General features: G+C 39.7%; 1 protein-coding gene and 1 pseudogene across 1 annotated transcript; both read right to left on the minus strand.

Annotated features, from left to right (window-relative positions):
• Nucleotides 1-3,256: 3,256 nt before the first annotated feature.
• On the minus strand, nucleotides 3,257-4,783 carry LOC102712020 (annotated as a pseudogene).
• An 8,777-nt stretch (nucleotides 4,784-13,560) lies between these two features.
• Nucleotides 13,561-16,501, minus strand: LOC102709230 (cytochrome P450 710A1-like). Its single transcript, XM_006645564.3, has one exon. The coding sequence runs from the start codon at nucleotides 16,236-16,238 to the stop codon at nucleotides 14,700-14,702; it is 1,539 nt and encodes a 512-aa protein (XP_006645627.1). The 5' UTR covers nucleotides 16,239-16,501; the 3' UTR covers nucleotides 13,561-14,699.
• Between the last annotated feature and the right edge of the window lie 8,305 nt (nucleotides 16,502-24,806).

The following is a 24,806-nucleotide window of genomic DNA, read 5'->3' on the forward strand; positions in this document are numbered from 1 at the left end:
TATATATATATATATATATATATATATAATCTGTGATAATACGATAATATCTTTGCAAAGTGACATAATTAATTGACAGTAGGAAACAAAACTATAATCGGTATAAGTGAGACTATATAATAATGGTGGGAACCTATTATAATGCATGGTGTATATTATTGGTATTGTTGTATTCAAAATACATTTATATTTATACAAATATAATCTAAGAGTTGTATATGAAATCTAATCCAAATCTATTGCCATAGAAGTTAAGAGTTGTGTATGTAAACCAGTGGCGGAATCAAACCTAGGGCAGCTAGGGCTGAAACCCTAGGTTTATCAACTTAGTTCCTTGAAAATCTATTCAAAAACTTGCCAAAAATTTAAAGATTGAACAAATTATATCATTTGAGCCCTACTTTTAATCTTTTCTTGGTTCCGCCTCCGTATGTAACCCAAATATAACTCTACATAATGGTGAATATAGAAATAAAATTTTAGAGTTAGATATCAAATATAACTCTAGCTCTGTGCAAAACTGTATAGGACAATCCTTGGTTTTCATAATTCCAACGACAACACAAAAGAAAGGTGTCAGGTGGGCAAGGGAACCAGGCTGCGTTCAGATTCCAAATTTTTTTTAGAATGGATATCGCATCGACGCGTATTATCATACATTTGAAGTATTAAATATAGTCTAATCATAAAACAAATTTCAGATTCCGTCTAGAAACCGCGAGACGAATTATTTGAGTCTAATTGATTCATCATTAGCACATTTTGGTTACGGTAGCACTTATGGCTGATCATATACTAATTAGGCTCAAAAAATTCGTCTCACGATTTTCTTCATAACTGTGTAATTAGTTTTTATGTTCATATATTTAATTCTTTATTTAGATGTCCGAAGATTTGATATGATGTTTTTAGAAAAAGTTTTTGGAAACTAAACAGGGCCTGAGTAAAGAGGCAACAAAGGAGTAGAGCGGGATAAATAATAAGCATGCCACGTGAAGAAATTAAAGCTGGTGACATGTACATGACTCAACCTTGCTAGGAAAAAGAGCTTAGAGCGATTGAGACACACACAAACTAGGCAATTTATAATGTTTTGAAACAAAATATCCAATGCATACATAAGCATATCTAAGTAACAAGAAAGAGGAACAACTAGAGGGTGAGCCGAGGGGCGACAAAGGAGTATGGTGGTGGATGTAACTATCCGCACTTTTAATAAGTATAAAAAGATTATCCTAATAAGTTAATAATGACCTGGTTCAATTTTTAAAAATCTAATGGTAACAAAGAAAAAGGGTAGCTAGGGGCAGGAGCAGGAGTAAAAAGGCGGCAAAGGAATAGGATGGTATCGACTGGTGCGACTTTTTACAACTATGAATTTGGAAACCAAATGATAGTTGGTAAGGTTCGTTTCTTTTAATCTTGAGATAACAAGTTCACTGTTTAACTCATTTTAAAAATAACCATGTGTAAAATAATAAATAATTTTATATCATGGTACCAATTTATATTTATGCTGACATGCAATTGCACGGACCATCTTAATAAATAATTTTATATTATAGTACCAATTTATATTTGTGCTGACATACAATTGCACGGAGCACCTTAATTATAATTGTACTAACAACACGTGATACAATGTTAGACGTAGAACCGTTGAAATACGAGGCACAGAGCCCTAATAACTACTACACAGTACAGACACACACGTGCCACGTGCAATTTCATTCGTGTACGATCTTGAATAGCAAAATGGAAAACGAAAGGCTCATGGGAAATGAGTGTGAAAGGGCCATCCGTACAATGAGCGATCGATGCCCATGCTAGGGGACGTGGAACACCCATGCACACGGGAGCTCACAAACGATCGAACAGAGCGCAACACGGCGGAAAACTGTTTTTAGCACTATATCCATCCGTGTGCTTATATGTCATCAAAAAATATAAAAAAATTAAAAATATAGCTTAATATAATTTATATCACTTCACAAACATGTAAGTTTAAATTTAAATTCTATAAGTTATAGAAAAAAATAAAAATAAACTAAAACTAGTATACACACGTTCACAACTATTTTTGTTATTTTTGTTACCATATGTAGAAGTTGTAAACTTATATGTTTCCGAAGTGATATAACTCATATTAATCCATATTATTAATTTTTTTCATATTTTTGATGACTATTTAGATGACATGCAACTAGGGTGAAAACGGTTCGGAATTTTTCCAGAATCCGGACCGATTTTCGGATACGAAACCAATCGTTGGAATTTTTTTAGAAATGTATCGGTATCAGAATTTATTTCAGAAACGGAAATAGATACGATAAGCATACTATCCGGCGGAACGCGGAATCGGTCGGAATAATTGCGGAAAAATTTTCAGAATTCCAAATAGTAACATCATATAAATTAATGAAAGTGGCCCAGCCCAAATTCCAAATCGGCCTAGGTGGCCCATAAGTGGCTAGCCGGCTGGCAGCCTAGCCACCAACCACCACCGCCACCACGGCACCACTACACGGACGGGAGGCGGCAGACCGGTGACTGCACCCATGCGTGCAGGCGGAGGGGGCTGCAGCAGTGCTGCCCCACAACGCCGGCGTCGCTGCCCACTTCTAGCCGCACCAGCTCGCCGCCCGCTTCCAGCCCCGTCGTCCCCTCCCACCCCCGTTGCCCTCTGTCAGCCCCGGCGCCGGCGAGATATCGCTCCACCCCGTAGGTGCCAGTCCCCGACGCCGCCTCTAGTCCATCCACTTGCCCCCATCGCCAGCGCCGGCCATGGACGCCTCTGGCCCCCGGCGCCGCCTCCAATTGATGTCCACTTTTATTCTACCATAATATGAGTCATAAATGTTTCTTTTTTTGACACGTGGTATTTTAGAATTTATGATGCAGTGTTCTTTTGGTTCCTTTGAGAATGTGATATGTTGTTTTAGAGAATATCTTTATAGTCATTTCAAGGTAATTTTATATTCCGATAAATTTTCGATACCGTATTCGGTTTGCTTCGTATCTGCTCTGTTTTCGTTTTCGATATTGTCCGATTTCAATACCGTATCCAGGGTTTTCGGTTCTGGTTCTGGTTGCGAAAAGAATATGGAAACGGAAACGATAGAGGTGGTTTTCGTCCATTTTCGAGCCGTTTTCATCCCTACTTACAACCAACAAGTGGACATTCACCCGTGTGCTTAAAAAACTGTGTCCGCAACACGGCGGATCATATCGATATCGGCGAGGAACGAAAACCTGCTCAGAACGATGGGAACCTGGCGCACCGCGGCTTGAGGTAAACGGTGCAGCCGTCCCTCGGCACGATGGTCGGCGCGTACAGCGGCACGTCGCAGCCCTCCGTCCTGTCGCGCCGGAAGTCGACGACGGAGACGAAGAGCGCCATGAAGATGACGAGGTAGTTGAGGGCGTAGCGCTGCCCGACGCACTGGTGCGGGCCGGCGCCGAAGGCGAGGAAGTTGCGCCTGTACACGACGTCCTCCCTGCGCGCCTCCGAGAAGAAACGCTCCGGGTCGAACGCGTCGGCGTCGGGGAACCCCTGGAACGACGACTCGTACACCGACGGGAGCACGACGGTGCCCTTGGGGATCGTGTACCAGTCAGTCAGCTGGAAGTCCTCCATGGCGACGTGCGGCACCAGCGTCGCCGGGGGCCGGTGCCGGACCACCTCGCGAGCTACAGCCTTGGTGTACTTCATTTCGGCGATCTTCTCGGCGGTGATGGGCTCGCCGGATTCGGGGGACCAGAGGGAGGCCACCTCGGCGCGCACGCGGGCGAGCACGTCCGGGTGGGCATCCAGCGCGGACACCGCCCAGCAGAGAGAGGAGGTGGACGCGTCCTGCGCCGCGAAGAGGAAGTCAAATAGGAGGCCCCCGAGCTCCTCGTCGTCGGTGTGCGCCGGCCGCGGCAGGCCTGCTGCCTTGGCCTCGTCGATCTCCCGCACTGTTTCTCGCATCCAGTAGTCCACGAGGCACTCTGGCTCGCCGCCGGCTAGCATCCGCGCCTTGCTCGCCCTCGCGCACTCGCCAAGCGTGCGCACCAGCCGCGCCACGCCGTGCCTCGCGCGCCGGAACGCGAACCCCGGCAGGTCAATGGGGAGGGCCATGACGCCGACATTGAAGAGATTATAGTCCTCGTCGAACCTCTCCCTCGCCTCCTTGGTGAGGTACGGCCCCACGAACACTGTCTGCGAGGTGTCGAGGTTCATGTCGCGGCAGTGCACCCGTAGCGGCGTGGCCTTGCCGCCGTTGGCAGCGCTCTAGTCGAGCCACCGCCGGAGGTGGGAGAGTATCACGCGATGCTGGATGGCGGCGTACGTGGAGAGCGCGCGAGGCGTGAAGTTGACCGCGATCCGGCGGCGCAGGTCCTTGTGGTTGTCGCCGAACAAGTACATGAGGTTGTTGTCGCCGAAGAGCTTCTTGCCGAATGGGTGGACGACGAGTTGGAAGGCGTCAGCGCGGACGTTCGCGAACACGCGGTTGGACAACTCCGAGTCGCTGATGAAGACCATGAAGCGGCCAAGTATGAAGTCGGCGGCGAGCCCAGCGCCGAGCTTGCTTGCTCGCGCCGCCTGCGCTTCCCAGAATCCGGTCGGGTCGCGGATCATGTGCGCGGCGCTGCCGAGGAACGGCACGACGAGCGGAGGACCTGGTAGGGGCCCCTTCTTTCGGTGGTAGGAAAGCTGCTCGACGAGGATGAACAACGCCACAGCTGCAGCCAGCAATGGCGCCGCCGTGTGGAGGTCTACTAGCCCGAGCAACGACTCCATTGCGCGGGCCGCGCTAGTGCTGATTGCCACAGCGCGTATGGTGCTGTAGGCTCAAGCTCTGAGAGCATCTCCAGTGAGAGATGTTAAATATATACAGGAAAACTTAGGTGATCACCGACCCTTATGGCACATTCAAAGGTATTTATTAGCTAACTCTTCTACTAATCGTAACACGAGCAAATTTAATGACGTGAAGAAAAGAGAGGGGAGAAGAGAGAAAAATCATTGTTATGTATGACAATGGTTTAGAGTTAACTATTAGAATTTGTTAAAGGAAATTTCGTTGCATGACGGTGAATAAAAAGAAAAGTAGTGTAATAAAAAATATTTTGTTGTATTTATGAAGAAATCATACATGACTCTACCTTTACACGTATCATTATACAATAGGTTCTTATTGCTGATGTGGATCATATTAGAGTCTGTAGTTTAAACATGCCCTAACGAATACTTGCAAAATTTGAACATAAGATATGCCTCCTATAGTATTCTCCTATAGTATTTTAAGTTTAGTTATAAGGGATTAAGTTTAAGAAATAAAAGACTATATTATCAGATCCATTAATGAATAAGAAAAAAAAGTAAGGGTGAAAAAATATGTTTGGATAAAATAGAAATAATTATGCGTGAAAAGTTATTTATGAGACCAGTAACATTTTTAAGTGTGTTGGAAATTTTTATATTTTAAAATAAGATATAAAATTTTTAAATAGTTATATTTAGAATGGATGGATCATTAAGCGTCGGTGGTTTGTGAAGCATGGATACTTTAGGACAAATTAGCATCCATCATTTTCTAACAGGTATAAAAACCCAATTTTCCCTCAAACATCTACTCCTATTCATCTACTTAATATGTAACCAACGAACCGTACGATCGGGACAGGAAAAAGAAACAAGGGGAGATAGAATATTTAAAAAAAATATACCTTTTTTTCTTCCTTTTTACTTAGATATGTAGGTGAAAATTAAATTACGAAAATATATACATATACCGTAAGTTAGGTACCACGTCAGCAGCAGCGGGCAGCCGTAGGCCCGTAGCTTTCCTTTGCACCCTGCCATGCTGCCATCTATCTACCGTATCACTGGGCAAGGCAAGAATGCCACAAGGAAAAGGTTTTGTGTGTGCGTGACATTTAGTAGCATGTCTGTCTTACATGCTCTTGCATCTCCCCTACGGTTCACGAGCTATTTTTACATATCCTATGTACTTTACTCATCATTTCTTAGATCCGACGGCTACATATTGATAGGATTAGACGGCTAGGCTGGACTCATTCTTCAAAATTATCTTCAATTTTTCAGCTTTGACAACTCCAATACTCTTCTTCTTTTGCCTATTGTAATTGGTTTTTATAAACCGATACCATTTGAATCAGATGGGCCAAACTTTCAAACTCGTGGCAAAATAATTTGTTTTTATAGGTTCTAGCAGGCCTTCAAATGCAAGATCTGTTAACTATTTATCATTTAAGCTTAAATTATAGTATTGATTGTGAACATTATGAAATCTTCCTATATATTCTATATCCGATTCACCTTCCTGCTTAACCGAGATTAAATCTGAAATTTTAATCTCATCCATGCCAGCAAAGAAATATTCATAAAATTGTTTATCTAAATCGGCCCAACTTTTAATAGAATTTGGAGGTAACGATGAAAACCATGTGAAAGCCAACCCAGAAAGTGACAACGGGAAGAATCTAACCTAATATAATTAAAACTGAGTCACAGAAAATAAAATCTACACCGTCAAATTATAGATGGGTCAATTTGTACTATAGTGTATATTGATAGCAATAATTATATACATGATACAATTATACCCCCTCCACTTTTTTAATTGACATAATTGACTTTTGGATTCATGTTTGACCATTCGTCTTATTCAAAATTTTTACAAAATTATAAATCATACTTGAAGTTATTTTAGTAATAAATTAAATTATAATAAAATAATCGATAATTATATAATTTATGAATAAGTCGAAGGGTCAAACGTATATCTAAAAATCAACAGCGTCAATTAAAAAAAATAGAGGGAGTATATATTTATAAGAACTGTGGCGGTGTATAAATTTCAATTATTTTTTAAGATGTATAACAAAATATACTAACACATAATAACAAGCACACCAGTCTTTTTCTTAGAATTATACTTATAAACCAAAATTTATATTTAGAGTTGATTTTGAGGTTTTCATCGTAATTTATTTTTCACCTTTTACTTCCCGGTTGCTAAGAGTGTGTGTATAAAATTTTTGTGTATAAATTATTTTTTAATTGTTAATAAGCGGTTTCGTTTATACTTATTAAAAGCAAAATGACGAGGCTGAAGATGGTTAGAGTCGTGTGAAATACCCGACTTCGTATGGTACTTGAAGATGGTCATTCTCCTGGATTCTCAAGAAAACAACGTATTTATGTGTTATTGGATGCAACATCATGCAGCTACACTCGAATGCCAGCGCGTTCTTTTTTAATGAACAGATCAATGGATAAATGATCACATTTTTCAAACTCATAGATGGTGTGATTTTCATTAAAAAAAATTTAACACACTGGTACAGAAAGAAGTTTGTGATGTGCGGGTTGAATCTTGAATGGATCCCCGATGACTGAAGTTTAACCGGGGTGATAGTGGTAACATCAGTTTAAACTGAAAAATATAAGGGGCTCAACTCTCTACCACTACCTCATAAGGGTATTCGCAGTGCGGCGGACATGACGAGTGGTCTCACCACATAACGTTCACCGCCGGTTACCATAGAGGACAGAGAGACGGAGCGAGTGGCCTGAGGAGGCTACTTGTGTCTTCTACAGGGCACGAAGCTTAGCACTGGGTGGAACAAGGGCACAGCGGGGGGTCTGCGCTGTGGAGGTTGGGGCTCTGCCTCCTTGTGCCCTTGTGTGGGCCCCACTGTTGACCACGATCAGAGAAGAGAAAAAAAAGAGCGGCAGAAATTGAAGAGCGGGACATATGTCGTAGAGCTTTGTCATCATCGCCGCCTGCTAGACCCGTGCCACATCACCCTACTGCCATCGACGTTGCCCTAGATACGTCACCACCACCCCATCTACAGCGGAAGGAGGGGAGAGAGTTTGTTGTGCTCCAACGGAGGGAAGGGGAGGCCGTGAGGGATGGGGGAGGTCAGGGACGGATGTGAGGGATAGGGTGATTTTTGAAAACGTCTTGTTTTCAGGTCCTTATAATGTCATGTTTAGGACTTATATGCAAATTAAAAACTAAAAGGATTCAAATGCAAAATATGAAGGCTGATACGCATATTTTAAGCCACTGCTCGAGGACACTTATGATGTGAGAATGAATTTTCTAACCATGTAGCCTCATCCTAATTGGTGTACTAAGACCACTCGATAAGGCTACATGCATTACGAATGCCCTAAGGGGTTTCTATGTTTATTCACGTGTATTTCCCGGCCTATACAAATGGCTGAGTCATGATTTTGCAGACTCATATTTTCACGTTCGCTCATATTTATAACTCAAAATTTGAACTTTTAACTTTAATTTTGAAATAGGTTTTGGGGCTTTAATCATAGTTTATTTTTTAACATTGACTTTTACATCGTTGAGCATAGTTATGTAAAAATTTTATTCGTAATTATTTTTCATTTACGGCTTTATCTCGTGATTTGTTCAAAATGGACTTAAACGAGGCATTAAAAGTTCAAACCACCCAATGCCTTATCTTGACTTCGATGTTAATGATGTGCCCAGTTTGTGAAGTGACCCTAGAGCTGACCCAAGACAAAGCTGGCGTCGTGAATGATTAAAACAAGGATTTAATTAAAACCGGCAAGTACAATTATTCAAATCGAAAGATACTCCTAAGTCGGCACTGAAAGGTACGTCCAGTATTGGAAAAGAATACACAGACGCCCGAAATTTTTGCTATAAAATTTAGCGGAACGAAAATTAATATCTTCAACCTTATCAGTTATAGATTAACTCAGACATGCACAATATTTACTAACGAGGTTAACACCCATCTTTTCACTTATGTTTATGCTTATAAGCCAAAATTTAAATTTTTAACCTTAAATTTAGAGTTGATTTAGGGATTTTTAATCGAAGTTTATTTTTCAGCCTTAGTTTTTAGATCGCTAAGATTGTGTATATAAATTTTTTATTTAAAAATTATTTTTCATTCGTAAATATGCCGTTGCAAAAGGACAAAAATTATTCACCAAAGATTATTTCATTCTTTTCTTTATGGCTTGTTGGTTACAGCTAGAGTAAATAATGAGATACTAGCTTTTAATCAAATATATGAGCAGTTGCAAAAGGACAAAAAAAAATGTGTGACCACTCTAGCGATTAGGTGTGTCTCTCTTTCTTGGGCCTTGCCCAACTAGCAACATGTAGCCAAACCCAAAATATATATACACAGAGAAAAATTTGTATGTAAAACTTTATACATAGATAGATACTTTATACATATAAACGTTCTGTGCATAGAAACGTTATACATATAAATTTGAAAAAAATAGCAGCGTGTTATTTCAGCCAATAAAATTTTACTTGTAGAACTTATATGTAGAAAAAGTTTATATGTGGAAATTTACTTGTAGCAGATATTTGGTGCCCATACATATAGAGGTTTTGTATCTGTATATTCTTATAACTATAAAACTTTACATATGAGTTTGAAACGTATTTAAAAATGAAAAAGTTAAAATAGGGCCCATGAAAAAATAAACACATATATGTCTAATAATGATTCAGAGTGGTCACAATTAATAGGTATCATCCACATCAGGCATGGCCCATAAGAAAAGGGCCGATTGTTTTGATTTTTCATGAAAAGAATCTAAACTACATATTTATAAATAGAAAATAATTTATGAATAAAAAACTTTTATATATGTTTTTGTTAGCTGTCTAAAGGCCAATGCTACAAAATAAACTTCGGTAAAATACGTCAAATTCTTTAAGGTTAAAAACTCGAATTTGGTTTACAAGTGTAGGTTGAAGAAAAAAGATTGAGTGAAAGCAAAAATAGGATGGTCCCAAATGAAAAGCTACCCAAAATATAACACACCACATTTGCATCAGACTCATATGTCAAGAATTTAACTATGCTGATAAATTCACACGATCGACAATCACGCGAATGTCAATCTAGCCTTTCTGAATGATCACACGGTCGGCAAATATGCCAGTCGATCTAGCCTTTCTGAGTTAAAAAAAACGCCTACAAATAAAATTAACTGCACTTGCAATCTGAAGGCACTGTCAAAAGTGATAACCGACATGCATCTGGCGACCATGTTTCTGTGCACATGGAAGGGTGGAATATATGAGTAATGTCCCAGTGCTATCGCATATCCTCTTTCTCTTTGATCCAAATTCCAAAGGCTTGTATTTTGCAGATGATGTGGCTTAATAGGAAGCCTTTAGTCCTCGTTCTTTCTCCAGGTATTCCCTCGTTTTTTCGTATGTATGTTTCCCAAAATACTAACCAATAGTTTTTTTTTAAAAAAAATTATATAAAGAAGTTGATTTAAAAAAATTATATTAATTCACTTTTCAAGTTTTTATATCTAATAATTAATCTATCATATACTATATGTGTTACTATATTTTCCACGCTAGTTACTCACCGCAAAAAACGAATCCTAGTGTTTAATCAAATATAAAGGAGGGAATATATTCGTGCAATGCGGCAGTAGGAGGTGGGACTGTTACGAGTGTACATGGGCCAATGGGCTATCAGTCTGTCATCATGCTTGATGGGCTGTAGTTGCTAATTCTTGCTTTCTTCGGCCCACTGAGTTTCCAACAGCCCCGAACCGAACAATAGACCAACCCCTACTTAAAAACTGACTTCCATTCCAAAAATGTGTTTGGTTGCGTTTGATTTTAGTGGGTGAAGCGTGATAAGATGATACATGAATAGAATCTTTAAAAATGTTTAATGTTGATGATATGTATTTTTCTTAATTTGTAAATAGTATCTGTGATGATTAATTTATATTATTAATTATTATAGTAATTCAATATGCTCATCTCACTCACCATCGTCCATTCAATCAAACAGAAAAATAAATCATCGTACACCCAGTCAAATACAAAACTAGATCACTCAAACAAACGTAAAACTAGATCACTGAATTTAAAACTATACATAACTATATCCCGTGCTAACTTGGTGGTCAACCAAACGTAAGAACGGCACTTCGATTCCGTCGGATACTAGTCAGCCAGAGCAAAAGTCCAAGTTAGAACCATTTCCCGGATGGAGAAAGAACAAAACGGCGATTGCGAGTGCGAATGGGACGCGTTGCAGACTTGCCATCGTACAATACTGTCCGGAGACCGGACGAATAACGTATGGTCGATTGATGAGACGTGCTTAAGGACAGCAAACCTGCTAGTTGCCGTGGCTCGTAAGGTTAGGGCTTGTGTAGTTCCCAAAAAATTTTTCCTAAAACATCGCATCGAATCTTTGGACACCTAAATAAAGCATTAAATATACATGAACATTAAAACTAATTACACAGTTACATAGAAAATCGTGAGACGAATCTTTTGAGCCTAATTAGAATATGATTAGCCATAAGTGCTACAGTAACCAACATGTGCTAATGATGGATTAATTAGACTCAAAAGATTCGTCTCGCGGTTTCCAGGCGGAATCTGAAATTTGTTTTTCCATTGGTATCCGAAAACCCCTTTCAACATTCGGTCAAACGTTCGATATGACCCATTTAGCAAAAAATTTTGTCAAGTAAACAACCCCTTAGAGTACTACTCCCTCCTTTACTCATTTGTTACTCGTTATAAAACTTTCTGCTCCACTTATATTTCAGTACTATCTTTTCATTTCTAAATATGCTTATAAGCTAAATTTTAAATTTTAAATCTTAATTTTAAAATAGATTTGGGGGGGTTTTATCGTATTTTTTTCAGCCATGTTTTTATATCGCTAACCACACGTATATAAAATTTTATTCATAAATTATTTTCTATTTGCAAATATATCATTTGACTTTTTCTCGATAAAACAAAACAATCATCCCCTAATAAATCTACATATATACTCCGCTCATCCGAAAATAACTTTATTATTTACTCATCACACATCTACCAATACAAAAGCTAAAAGGCTAAAACATACTCAACTTCATCAATAATCAATATTAATACAATTATTCATATTTTATCTATTCACAATGTATTTATTCCTGGTTCTCACAAACTCCAATGCAATAACTACTTTAAAAGTAAATTTATTTGGGATAAACTAGAATTGCTAAAAATGACTTTATTTTTGGGACAGGTAACAAATTAGATATATTTATCTATAAATAAATATAGATAATACTAAAATTCTTATAATATAGAGAAGTGAGTAGTACTGTATCACTGGGTACTGGTACACGTTTCCATTTCATATTGTCATGCCCACGTACAAATCTCTCTGCACAGTACCAAATATTATAAGTACTAGAATGTTCAAGAGATTTCTTCTTGGAATTAGTCCTATGTGAGCAGCTAGCTTTACAGAACATAAGGGCATTATTGGTTTGTTGCCACTTTATGCCCTACAAAAATCCAGTGATGCTAAAATCTATTAGTAATGCAACAAACAGAAAACACTTTAGACATTTAATGCCCACTAAAATTTGGTTAGTCCTGAAAGTTTTCACTCTTAGAAACTAGGGATCAACATTAGTAAGGTTGTAAACCAAACATATCCTAATAGCGTCAAAATTTGGTAACATAAATAATATGTCAAAATTTGATGTTCGGATTTTAGTAGGGTTTTTGCAACAAAACAAACGAGCCCTTAATACACATAGCCTAAGTCTGTTGTGTGCGTGGAGTCATGGAGGGTAGGAGCGCCATTTGCTCTGGTCAAACAGCCACATGTCTAGCACGCATGGTCTATGAGGGAATTCCCTGCATCAAACTTCTCTCTATGCCATTTATTTAATTTTTTCTTCCTTACGTGTCATTGCCGTTAACTTTTCTATCCATCTCCGTTAACTTATTTTGCTTCTATGCTACTACATGCCAAATGACCCAAAACATAGCATTAAAAATTGATATTTTCGAATAAAATTTGAAATTAAGACAATAGAATTGAAAATTGATATTTTCGAATAAAATTTGAAATTGATATTTTCGGATAAATTTGAAATAACCCACGATCTAGAATTGAAAATTTGAAAAATATCAATTCCCCTACTTTGAAGAGTACTAAAGAGCAATATTTGACCTCAGCCTCTGACTATCATGACCTGGGTATCTTTTTTAAACCTTTTGAAAAATTTCAAAAACTAAAATGGTTTTAAATCTCTGAAAAAAATTAAACGAGTAAACAAAGTGATAAAATCTCTGAAAAATTTTAAGTAGGGAAATTGATATTTTTCAAATTTTCAATTCTAGGTTGCGGGTCATTTCAAATTTATCCGAAAATATCAATTTTCAAATTTTATTCAAAAATATCAATTTTCAATTCTGCTGTCTTAATTTCAAATTTTATTCGAAAATACCAATTTTCAATTCTATGTTTCGGATCATTTGGTATGTAGTGGCTTAGAAGGAACGTAAGCAAAATAAGTTAACGGAGTTGGATGGAAAACTTGGCACAAAGGGAAGTTCGATTTTTACATAGCATAGAAAAAACAGGGTATAATTTTAGTGGCATACAAGAAATTCTCTCATAATTTATATATATAGAAAATTACTATGCGTACGACTCAACCATCGGCACCATCCGATGGTTGTAGTATTGCTCACTTGACCTTAATTGGCTAATCAATAGTTGCAGTGTTTCAATCGTACCATTGAATCGTAATTGTTCTATATGCTAACAGCCACACAAAACTGCTCCATGTGGTTCCATCGATAGGCAAATAGCAATAAATTTTGAACAAGTTTAATGAAAAAAGTGGATTTTTAACATAACTAGTTCATCATGTAGCTTCTAAAAATGGACCAACTTGGTAAGGCCGACAAACAACTTTTATTTTTGCAGGTTATTCTTTCCCGACAAAAGAGAGCTTTTTCTAATCATGTAAACCTGCCGGCGGATTAGGCCATCAAGGTGCTAATTTTCGATTTTCACTCAAGCTGTCCGCGTGAGTGGTATAAACTGAATCAGATAAATATATATGACACAAATTTTTTTAAAAAAAAATCAATTGAAACCAATGGCAAATTGTGGTAGAGCACTAGAGCTGCACCGAAGGAGGCAAGTTGAAAGAGATTGAGCAAAAATCAAGCATACAGAGACAGAGGTTGAAGAAGAGAAGCAATCAAGCAACATCCATATGCAAAGCCGATACCATTTGATCCTGTAATCTCTAACCTAAATCTAGCAATGCCGGTGCAAACATACCCTACTAACCAACACTTCAGATTTTATGTAGACAGAACAGGACAGAGAATCGGCACACCTCCACCTGTGCTGGAACAAGCCAACACCAAACTCGAACCCAAATCGCTCAAATTACAATCATAAATGAACACATAAGAGTGGATTTAGCTGCTCACATTTTGTTGCCAAAAAAACAATCGCGCAAATCCATTCCAGATACCACCAATTTCTTGAGACATGCCAACCAACCCAACCCAACCAGACGACCCACGCATGTGGCCAACAACCCAGGATGTACTGTTCGTATCAATGTATCGTCCCCTTGCCGGCTGGGACCCAAAAGCTGAGTCCAAACCCCAACTGAACCCAATTACCAACAAAATAATTGAATGGACCAACATGCAACAAAACCTACAAATGAACATGCATCACAGCTGCGACACGATCCACCGGATTGGAAAACAAAAAAGAAAAGGAAAGAAAGAAAAAATGAGATGGGAAAAAAAAGATATGCGATGCACGGGAACGAGGAGCAGAGCAAGAGGACAAGGGAAACCAGCTCAGAACGATGGGAACTTGGCGCAGCGCTGCTTGAGGTACACGGTGCAGCTGTCCCTCGGCACGATGGTGGGCATGTACAGCGGCTCGTCGCAGCCCTCCGTCCGGTGTCGCCGGAAGTCGACGACGGAGACGAAGAGCGCCATGAAGAGGACGAGGTGGTTGAGCGCGTAGCGTTGCCCGACGCACTGGTGCGGGCCGGCGCCGAACGCGAGGAAGTTGCGCTTGTAGACCACGTCCTCGCGACGCGCCTCCGAGAAGAACCGCTCCGGGTCGAACGCGTTGGGCTCGGGGAACCCCTGGAACGACGATTCGTAGACCGACGGGAACACGATGGTGCCCTTGGGGATCGTGTACCACTCCGTCAGCTGGAACTCCTCGCCGGCGATGTGCGGCACCAGCGTCGCCGGGGGCCGGTGCCGGACCACCTCGCGGGCGACGGCCTGGGTGTACTTCATCTCCGCGATCTTCTCGGCGGTGATGGGCTCGCCGGACTCCGGGGACCAGAGGGCGGCCACCTCGGCGCGCACGCGGGCGAGCACGTCCGGGTGGGAGTCCAGCGCCGACACGGCCCAGCAGAGGGAGGAGGTGGACGCGTCCTGCGCCGCGAAGAGGAAGTCGAACAGGAAGCCCCCGAGCTCCTCGTCGTCGGTGTGCGCCGGCGGCGGCAGCCCGGCGGCCTTTGCCTCGTCGATCTCCCGCACCGTCTCCTGCATCCAGTAATCCACGAGGCACTCTGGCTCGGCGCCGGAACGCATCCTCGCCTTGCTCGCCCGCGCGCACTCGCCGAGTGTGCGCACCAGCCGCGCCACGCCCTGCCTGGCGCGCCGGAACGCGAACCCCGGCAGGTCAACGGGGAGGGCCATGACACCGACATTGAAGAGATTGTAGTCCCTCTCGAACCTCTCCCTCGCCTCCTTGCTGAGGTACGGCCCCGCGAACACCGTCTGCGAGGTCTCGAGGTTCATGTCACGGCAGGGTACACGTATCGGCTCGGCCTTGCCGCCGTTGGCAGCGCACCGGTCGAGCCACCGCCGGAGGTGGGACAGTATCACCCGCTGCTGGATGGCGGCGTAGGTCGAGAGCGCGCGCGGCGTGAAGTTGGGCGCGATCCGGCGACGCAGGTCCTTGTGGTCCTCGCCGAACATGTAGATGAGGTTGTGGTCGCCGAAGAGCTTCTTGCCAAACGGGTGGCCGATGAGGTGGAACGCGTCGGGGCGGACGTTGGCGAACACCCGGTGGGACAGCTCGGAGTCGCGGATGAAGACGACGAACCGGCCGATCAGGAAGTCAGCGGCGAGCCCCACGCCGGATTTCTTGGCGCGCGCCGCCTGCGCGTCCCAGAACCCGGTCGGGTCGCGGATCATCTGCGCGACGCTGCCGACGAACGGCACGACGAGCGGCGGGCCCGGCAGCGGCCCCTTCTTGCGGTGGTAGGACAGCTGCTCGACCAAGAAGAAGAACGCCAGCGCCGCCACCACGAACGGCGCCGCCGCCCGCGGGTCCAGGAACCCGGACAGCGACTCCACCACCCCCGCCATGCGCGCGGCCTCGCGGCGGGGCAGCCAAGCTCAAGGGCGGCGGCACTCACCTCTCCCAAACCCGCACACTACTGGCTGGTGTGTCGTGTTGGCATCCCAAAGGAGGCATATTTATGCCATGTGTGTGATGCGTGGGGGGGAGGGAGGAGGAAGGAGGAAGGGAATCGCTGGTCAAACGCCCTAAGCTGGGAGACAACGAAAGAAGCCGGCTTTCCGGGCTCGCTCGCTCGGTCGGATTGGCTGACTGCCGCCGCCGCGGCGCGGGCGCGAGTGGTGAAAGAAACGATGCGGCGGCGGCGGCGGCGGCGGCTGCTGCTACACGGGCCTAGCTCGCGCTTGTGGATAGGGGATTTCACGGGTCACGGTTTCGGGAGATTGTCAATTTGGGAGGGGAATCCACGCAGCCGCAGGTAGGTGGCGACAACGACGGCGAGGTGTGCATGCTCGTGAGCGGTACAAACTCCAGTAGCGACCGCACCACGCGCGCGCGCCGCGACGCCGGCGAACGGCTCACGGTTTTCCAACAACCAAGTACCACACTGGATGCGCACAATTCACAAAAACCACTTGTTTGGTGATGATAATAGCTCCAACTCCGTAGTACCAAAACCACTGGATCGAACGAAGCTCTATCATGTTCCGGCCCAGATCGCCATTGTTTCGCAAGTGCGATGCGAAGGAGCGCTTTACTCCTGCCATTGTCTTTGTCCGTTCTTTTTTTTTTTTAATGCTTCACCTGATCCTCGTGACAAAACACTCGCCGAAATGAATCAATCAATCAATGCACGGCTAGCATGGCATGGCCGCATGGGTGTGTAGTGGTAGAGGCCGGGGCAAATAAAAGCCTGGTCAAACGAGGTGGAGAAGCGTACCGTTGAACCACCGGGCCTGGAGGATTGGTTGGACATGGACAGGTGGCAAGACTTCGATCTGGGGCCTTCCGACAGTGACGGCCTTCGCTCTATCTAGAAGAAGTTCTTGATTGACTCTTTGAGTTCGTCGGATCAGACTGAAACCAGTCGAAATTCGTGGAATGTTCAGACTTGTAGTAACGTTTATTGGCTTTTACCGACTTGTGTGAAAGTCAGGTCAGAAGAAAGGGGCTGCTGCCCGTTTTGAATGCCGTATGACATTTTTTTCCCTACCCGTACGATTTCACATGAAATACTTTTAGAAGTTCCCTACTCGTATTCGTACGATTTTTTTCCCTAAGGCTTTGTTTAGTTTCAAAAAAATTTTTCCAAAAATATCACATCGAATTTTTGAACATCTAAATAAAGCATTAAACATAGATGAACCAAAAGGCTAATTGTACAGTTATGGAAGAAATCTTGAGACGAATCTTTTGAGCCTAATTAACCCATAATTAGCCATAAGTACTATAGTAACCAATATGTGCTAATGACGGATTAATTATGCTCAAAAGATTCGTCTCGCAGTTTCTAGGCTAGCCGTGAAAATCGTTTTTTCATTCGTGTCCGAAAACTTCTTCCAATATCTGATCAAATATTTAACGTGACACTTCTTCTAAAAATTTTCTCAATCTAAACACCACCTTAAAACTTGTTTTGGTTAGTCATTCAATGACTTGTGTCGTTGAACGATGTGCTCTTTCTTCCTTCCTTCATGCCTCCTGGAGAAAAAGAAATAGGATAACTACTGCGATGTTCGAGATAACTTGAGATCTTTTTTATTAAAATATTATCTGATTTTTAGTAATTTTAAGGGTATAAACAATAAAATGAATTAATAAAAATACTAATCTAACTTTAGAAAGTTGGGAATTTTACCTTAAATATCGTTTATAAGTTTAAAAAGTATGTTAACTAAAATCCACGATCTCTCCTGGTTAAACTACACAACCTTTATAGGTTGTATTGCCATTTTAGGATGTGATGTGCAACAACAGTGTACTTGCTTTGAAAGTACTCCCTCAGTATTGTTTAGATTCATATGCTAATGAATCTAGACACATGTATAATTTATATGCATTCATTTATATAAATTTAGATAAGACTAAAAAGACTTAGTATATAAAACGAAGATATTACATTCGGAAAAAAAAATTCATGGAGGTGTATGAGCCTATGAGATCTGAGGAAGCTGGTTTGGCGCATGTGGTGGTCACTTCTCACGTATCACCCATGTATAGATAGGGGCACCATTTTATATACACATTTTTTTCTTCCTACGAACTGGTTAGAAGGGTATATTTAGACAATTTGATTATGGTATAGTTACTTCTTTAGAAGAGATGACTTAAGGAGTACTCCCTCCATATTTTTATCCCTCCATATTTTTATGTATGACATCGTTGACTTTTAGGATTATGTTTGACCATTCGTCTTATTCAAAATTTATATCCAAATATGCAAAATTATAATGCATACTTAATGTTCTTATAATAATAAATCATATTATAACAAAATAATTAATAATTATATAATTTTTTTAAATAAGACGAATGGCCAAACATGACCTAAAAGTCAACGGCGTCATATAAAAAAAATTGAGGAGTATATCATGATAGTAAGTTTACATCTTTGAAAAGGTGTGGGGGAGCACTACTACATAAAAAAAACACTTAGGTGCTAGTTGCAAATGCAGCATAGATGCTAGATTTATAGCCGATACCAAGCATCCAATCGTTGGTACTATTGGTAGAACCAATATATTTGTGCTCCTCGCGATTAAAAAAAGAAACATTGGCTGAAAACATCAATTCATTGAGTTGATGTTTTGACTAGCCCAAACCTCTATCCTCCAACATCAGATCAAGAATCCACATTCACTACCCTAATTCCCAACATTAGATAAGGACATACATGATCAACAATCCCCAAATTTCCCACACAGTTAAGGTATCCGATGTTTCTTTTGATGTAACCCAACAGAAAATTACCAAATTCGCTCATTTCTCCCTACTACTTCATCTACTCGTTAAGTTCGAAAAGTCTATTTCGTGTGCGCTCGCGAGCGCGAACACTCGAAAACAACGTTTTTATTTTATTTTATATGTGTAAAATATTTTTAATTTTATGTGTATTATATATATATATACCGTCTACTCAAATAACGAGATCCAATGCCATTGGGGAGGTAAAATCGAGAAAGAGGTTGCACACGATGGCATAAGCATGAGGGGTGGTGTTTGATGGGGGCGTGCAAGCCTAGAGCAGCATCCTTGCAAAGTCTTGGGCGAAAAAGGTGGAAGGCATGGCCGGAGTTGGATAATGAGTAGGAAGGAAGAACGAAGAAAGTGCTAGATTTGGTATTTCACCTGGTGTTAGACCAAAAGGGAAGGCATGCACCTTATGATGGGGGCAATTTGACATTACCAATCAACAACGTTTTAAATGTGAGTACACCCTTTAATTTTGTTGCACAAGAACAATCTTTATGTACCAATTAGGGGTTCTTCTAGGAGCACCCGCGTTAATCCTAAAAGATAAAAAGCTACAAATTACCACAAAAATCAGAAATGACAGGATGTCATGCGCTAACTGAAAAAAGGAATCATTATTGCTCATATTTACAATTGATATTAACTTATAAACCTGACCATCTTATTGCTCATCAAGAAATAAATGAAACATGAAAAACAAGTGCCTAATCACGAGGATCCTCAAAATTATTCTTTCTAGTATCTAGAATACAAAATTAATGGATAAAGAGTGGATATAAAAAGAAACTATGATTCATATTAACTAATCAGACCTCGCAAGTGGTTCTTAATAAAAAAATAAAAAAATCAAGTAGGAATATCTAAAATTCAGAAATAAATAATAAAGAAAATTAAGGAAGTGCCTATCTAGAAATAAATTTAGAAAAAGAACTGAAATTGAGATAGAAATTTAAAAATAACCAATATTGAGATAAGAGATCTTGCAGAAATTCAGTTTAGAAAAAAATGAAATTCCGGTTAAAATAAAAATAATAATATTGAGAGAAGAGTACATTTATAAATAAACTTTAGAAACATCTAAAATTTGTAATAAAACTTTATAATTCTACATACAAATAAAATTTAGAAATATCTAAAATACAAATTAAAAATCCTTATTATGGAATAATTTATAAACATATAAAATTTGGATTAAAAATTACTATTATAAAGAAAAAAGTTCATGTAGGAGTACAATTTAGAAATATTGTAAATTTAATTTAAACAAAATAGTACCAAGAGAAAGAGTCTACGTTGAAAATAGAATTTAGAAATATCTTACATTCGTGGTTAAAATACATATTATTCTGAAACAAAATATAACGTGAACCCACATGCATACATTAATCAATATTCCCCTGTTTCATATTGTAAGATTTTCTGATCTTGTCTAAATTCATATGTGTACTAATGAATCTAGATAAAGATACAAAATATATATATATATATATATATATATATATATATATATATATATATATATATATATATATATATATATATATATGAATGTAGAAACGGAGGGGTACAAGTTATACAAACTTTTACGCATGCATGCCCGTGTGCAAGTGTACGGGTTGATTGATAGTTCTTCCTAATAACATTTGGAATCCTCGAGATTCCAAACACATGAATGGCTCAATATGCTGTTTATATATGCTTCAAAGCAGGAAAAAGGCAGAATGATTAAGAAACAGAAAGGCACGATCAAGATTTCCACGGGATTAGACCCCACACTAGATTTTATAATGTAAGAATCTTTGGATGATGCAATATCATTGGAGAATTTTCGATCGATATCTTATCATCATTTTATCATATTCGTACGTCAAATGTAGAGGACCCTATTTTCAATCATTGTTGTTAGATCAGCTGTACATCAAATACTCGCATCTTCTGATGGAAAAGGTCTATATATATGTAGATTGGTTATTGCTTACACGGCTCTGGATCTGTTTGCATGACACACCCCATGCAAGATTCCATCTCACAGCACTTCCTGCCTAAGCCTGGTTAATTAACTTATGCTACGTAGGTCCTAAAATTTTAACTATTTTTTATTCAGCAGATATTAAGATTAAAAAAATATTACTGTGCCTCTTATAAATAATAAATGAATGAAACTTGGACGGTTGCGAGAGTAAAATAAAAAAATAAATGAGAAGTAATTGCTGGGATAAATAGTACTAAAAACCAAAAATATTTATATTTTACTGCTATATTTGATAATGAAAAGAGTAATACGAGTATACGACTACTGAACTACTAATGTATAGGTGATGCACCCTTTAGCCTATGACCAAGGTTAATGTAAGAGCTAGCTGCTAGCTCGAAATCTATCGTCAACAGCTAATATACAGATGAATATAATAGTTACACGTGAATATATAGATAGCGTTGGTGACTTTTTGGCATATGTTTAAATATGTTTTATTAAAAACTTTCTTAATTATTATTTATTTTATTATCATTAGATTTATTAATAAATATATTTTAATTATAACGCATATTTTTTATATTTATATATATATTTTAAAATAAAATAAATGATTAAATACGTGTCAAAAAGTTAACATATAGTTTATTACTAAGGGACTACATCATTTATATACTACCCGCCTCCCACAGTCTGTCAGAGCAAGTTAAATAGTATAACCAGCTAGCTCGAAATTATCTATAGTCAATCTAATAGCCAATTCATATAACCTACAAAACATATACTACACTATTAATACCTGGTCCTAACTATCATATTACGTCTGGAGTTCGTGTTGCAGCTGTATATTGTTCGTTGCTCTTCTCTCTCCTCTCATGTCTTCTTAAAATATGTTTATAGCTGGTTTATAGCCTACTATTATACCTGCTCTTAGTGTTCTTTGGAGTCTCTACCCGCTTATCTCACTTATTACACTCAAGCCCTGTTTAGTTTCTATTATTTTCCAAAAACATCACATCGAATCTTTAGGCACTTAAATAAAGCATTAAATATTGATAAATAAAAACAAATTAATTGCACAGTTATGAGAGAAATCGTGAGACGAATCTTTTAAGCCTAATTATTGCATGATTAGTCATAAGTGCTACAGTAACCTACATGTGGTAATGACGAATTAATTAGACTTAAAAGATTCGTCTCGCGGTTTCTATGCGAGCTACGAAATTCTTTTTTCATGCGTGTCCGAAAACCCCTTCGAACTTCCGATTAAACGTCCCACGTGATACCCAAACATTTTTTTTCACAAATAAACACACCCTCAGATCTCAAACATGAGGCGCCACACCCGCCAAGCTAGCACTGGCTTTGGAAAAGAAACACGGGCCAACAGGGGAAATTTTAATTTTTGCCACTCTTACGAGTGGTCAAAACAAATTTATCACTCGTTGTCTGTAACATGTAGACCCTCACAAGTCTGAGTCTATAACATGTGGGTACAAATCTATCATGACCATTTTAAATAGTGGTAAAAAGTTAAATGCCTGGCCGATGGCCATCGACGACGCCGCGGCCCACCTCCCAGCACGCCTGTCTGCGCGTGGCCGGTACCGGCCACGGGCGGAACCAAAACACAGTGAAGTATAAGACTGAGCTAATATGATCAAATTCATTTTAAAATTTATAAGATAATTTTATATATAATTTGATGTTTTGGACCATACCTGGGGCTCAACCCCTAATTGCCCAGCCTGGTTCCGCCACTACGGCCACCGTATCGTCGGCAGTTTCGACTTCCAAGGGAAGCACACACACCGACGACGTACAGCTCGCTGCTCTGCTCCGCTTCGTGCGCAGCAGTAGGTCCAGAGAGGCAGAGAAACCCAGCAGACGAAAAAAATGATTAGCACGAGCGGGATCACTTGCACGGCACAGCCACAACCCACGTACGTTGGCATGTTCCACGCAGAAGTTGACTTCCCTCATTCTCGCTCGTCGGTTCGCCCTTCCTTTCTTCCACGAGGATGTAGGAGTACTTGCTGGTCGTGACTGAGTTTTTTTTCCCTCAAAACAATCGTGATTGAGGTGACCTGTGGATATCCATCTACTACATAAACCCGTTCTGCTTAGGAGTAAAATATAGTGTGATTCTGAATAGGATCACGTACATTCGTGATATTAGTATCTGTTCAGTCCTACATTTTAAGACGGAATAAGTATTTTAATTACTTATTCCTTTTGTTTTAAATATAATTCTTTTTATATTGTTTAACTAATACAGAGCTTATAAGAAAACATTTTTAAGTTATTTTGTGGTTTTATCTAATTTTAAGTATATTAGATTCTAGTTAGAAACACCTAATTAGATTAGCCGTCATGGGAATGATTAGAATTTTGAAAATTAATGGGCAAATGATTATTTATGGCATAAATTTTGAATCATATAAATTCTTATATTTAGGAACATAGGTATTATGTACTCTCTGGTCCAAAATAAATTAATTTCTTAAGCTAAATTTTATCCCAAAATAAATTAATTTCTACCCTCTTATGTACCAGTACCGTCGATTCATAAATCGAGAAATTTTGCTATATGAACGACATTTTGGTCATTTGCACTCCTCCTTACTTCCTTCTTGATAAGCTATAAAAAAATGAGTATTTTTTTGGAACAGACTACCACATATAAAAAAAATTGTGATTTCAAATTTTTATACAAGAGCCTCTTAGCACAAATTCCCTAATTCATCCGACCAATGCATTTTCCTTTGGTAATCTTATGCCCTAGTCTTTTGGCTTTTGCTTATTATTATAAGTTAAAATTTAAATTTTCACCCTTAAATTTGAAGTTTATTTTGAGATTTTTTTCACCGTAGTTTATTCTATGGCCTTGGCTTTTAAATCACTATAAACATGTATATAAAATTTTTACTCATAAATTATTTTCTATTTACAAATATGTCGTTTGAATTTTCTTTTAGATGAGATCTTTACCAATCAAGTAAACTCTGAGGGTTCTAAAATAATTTCACCTCAATATTATACTATGCTAAACAACTCACTCATTTGTATATGTTATATTTCGCGAGCGAGCACGCTTGCATGAATGCATTTTTTTTCAGGTCATGTTGCGTGTTTGGACCCGATATGTATGTACACAAACGCAATCGCTGACGCAGTGCAGGTTGCTTTGGCTTGAATAGTTGAATCCCTTGAACTCCACTGTTCCATGCTCTGTCTCTTACCTAATAGAGAGACTAGCTCATGTCGTTTGACGTTTAACTTATGAATTGCTGCTAAAAATTAAATTTAGGACTAAATTTAGCTCTTTCTATTGTAGATTTTTTTCTTTATTAGCGTGTAAATCAGGCTGACGCCAAAGATTTCATCCAAAAAAAACATATTTTGGCTGTGCTTCAAATATATGTATTCAGGCAGAAAAAGCTTTGTGGGTGCATAGAAAAGGCTAAGCCTAGGTATAATTTTATTAAAAATACAAGCAGTAAGAATCGTGTTCCTGCAAAGCGGTAATATATCTTATAAATCGTTAAACATGTCCCTGTGAATATAGGCACGCCCTCAGAATTATTGTGCTTAGCTATATGACTTCCTTTGGAACAATGGTGTGATTGGAAAAGATTAAATGCCATATTTGTAAATAAAAATTAATTTATAAATAAATTTTTTATAT

This window comes from Oryza brachyantha, chromosome 1 (genome assembly GCF_000231095.2).
Source record: "Oryza brachyantha chromosome 1, ObraRS2, whole genome shotgun sequence".
NCBI classification, from domain to species: domain Eukaryota; kingdom Viridiplantae; phylum Streptophyta; class Magnoliopsida; order Poales; family Poaceae; genus Oryza; species Oryza brachyantha.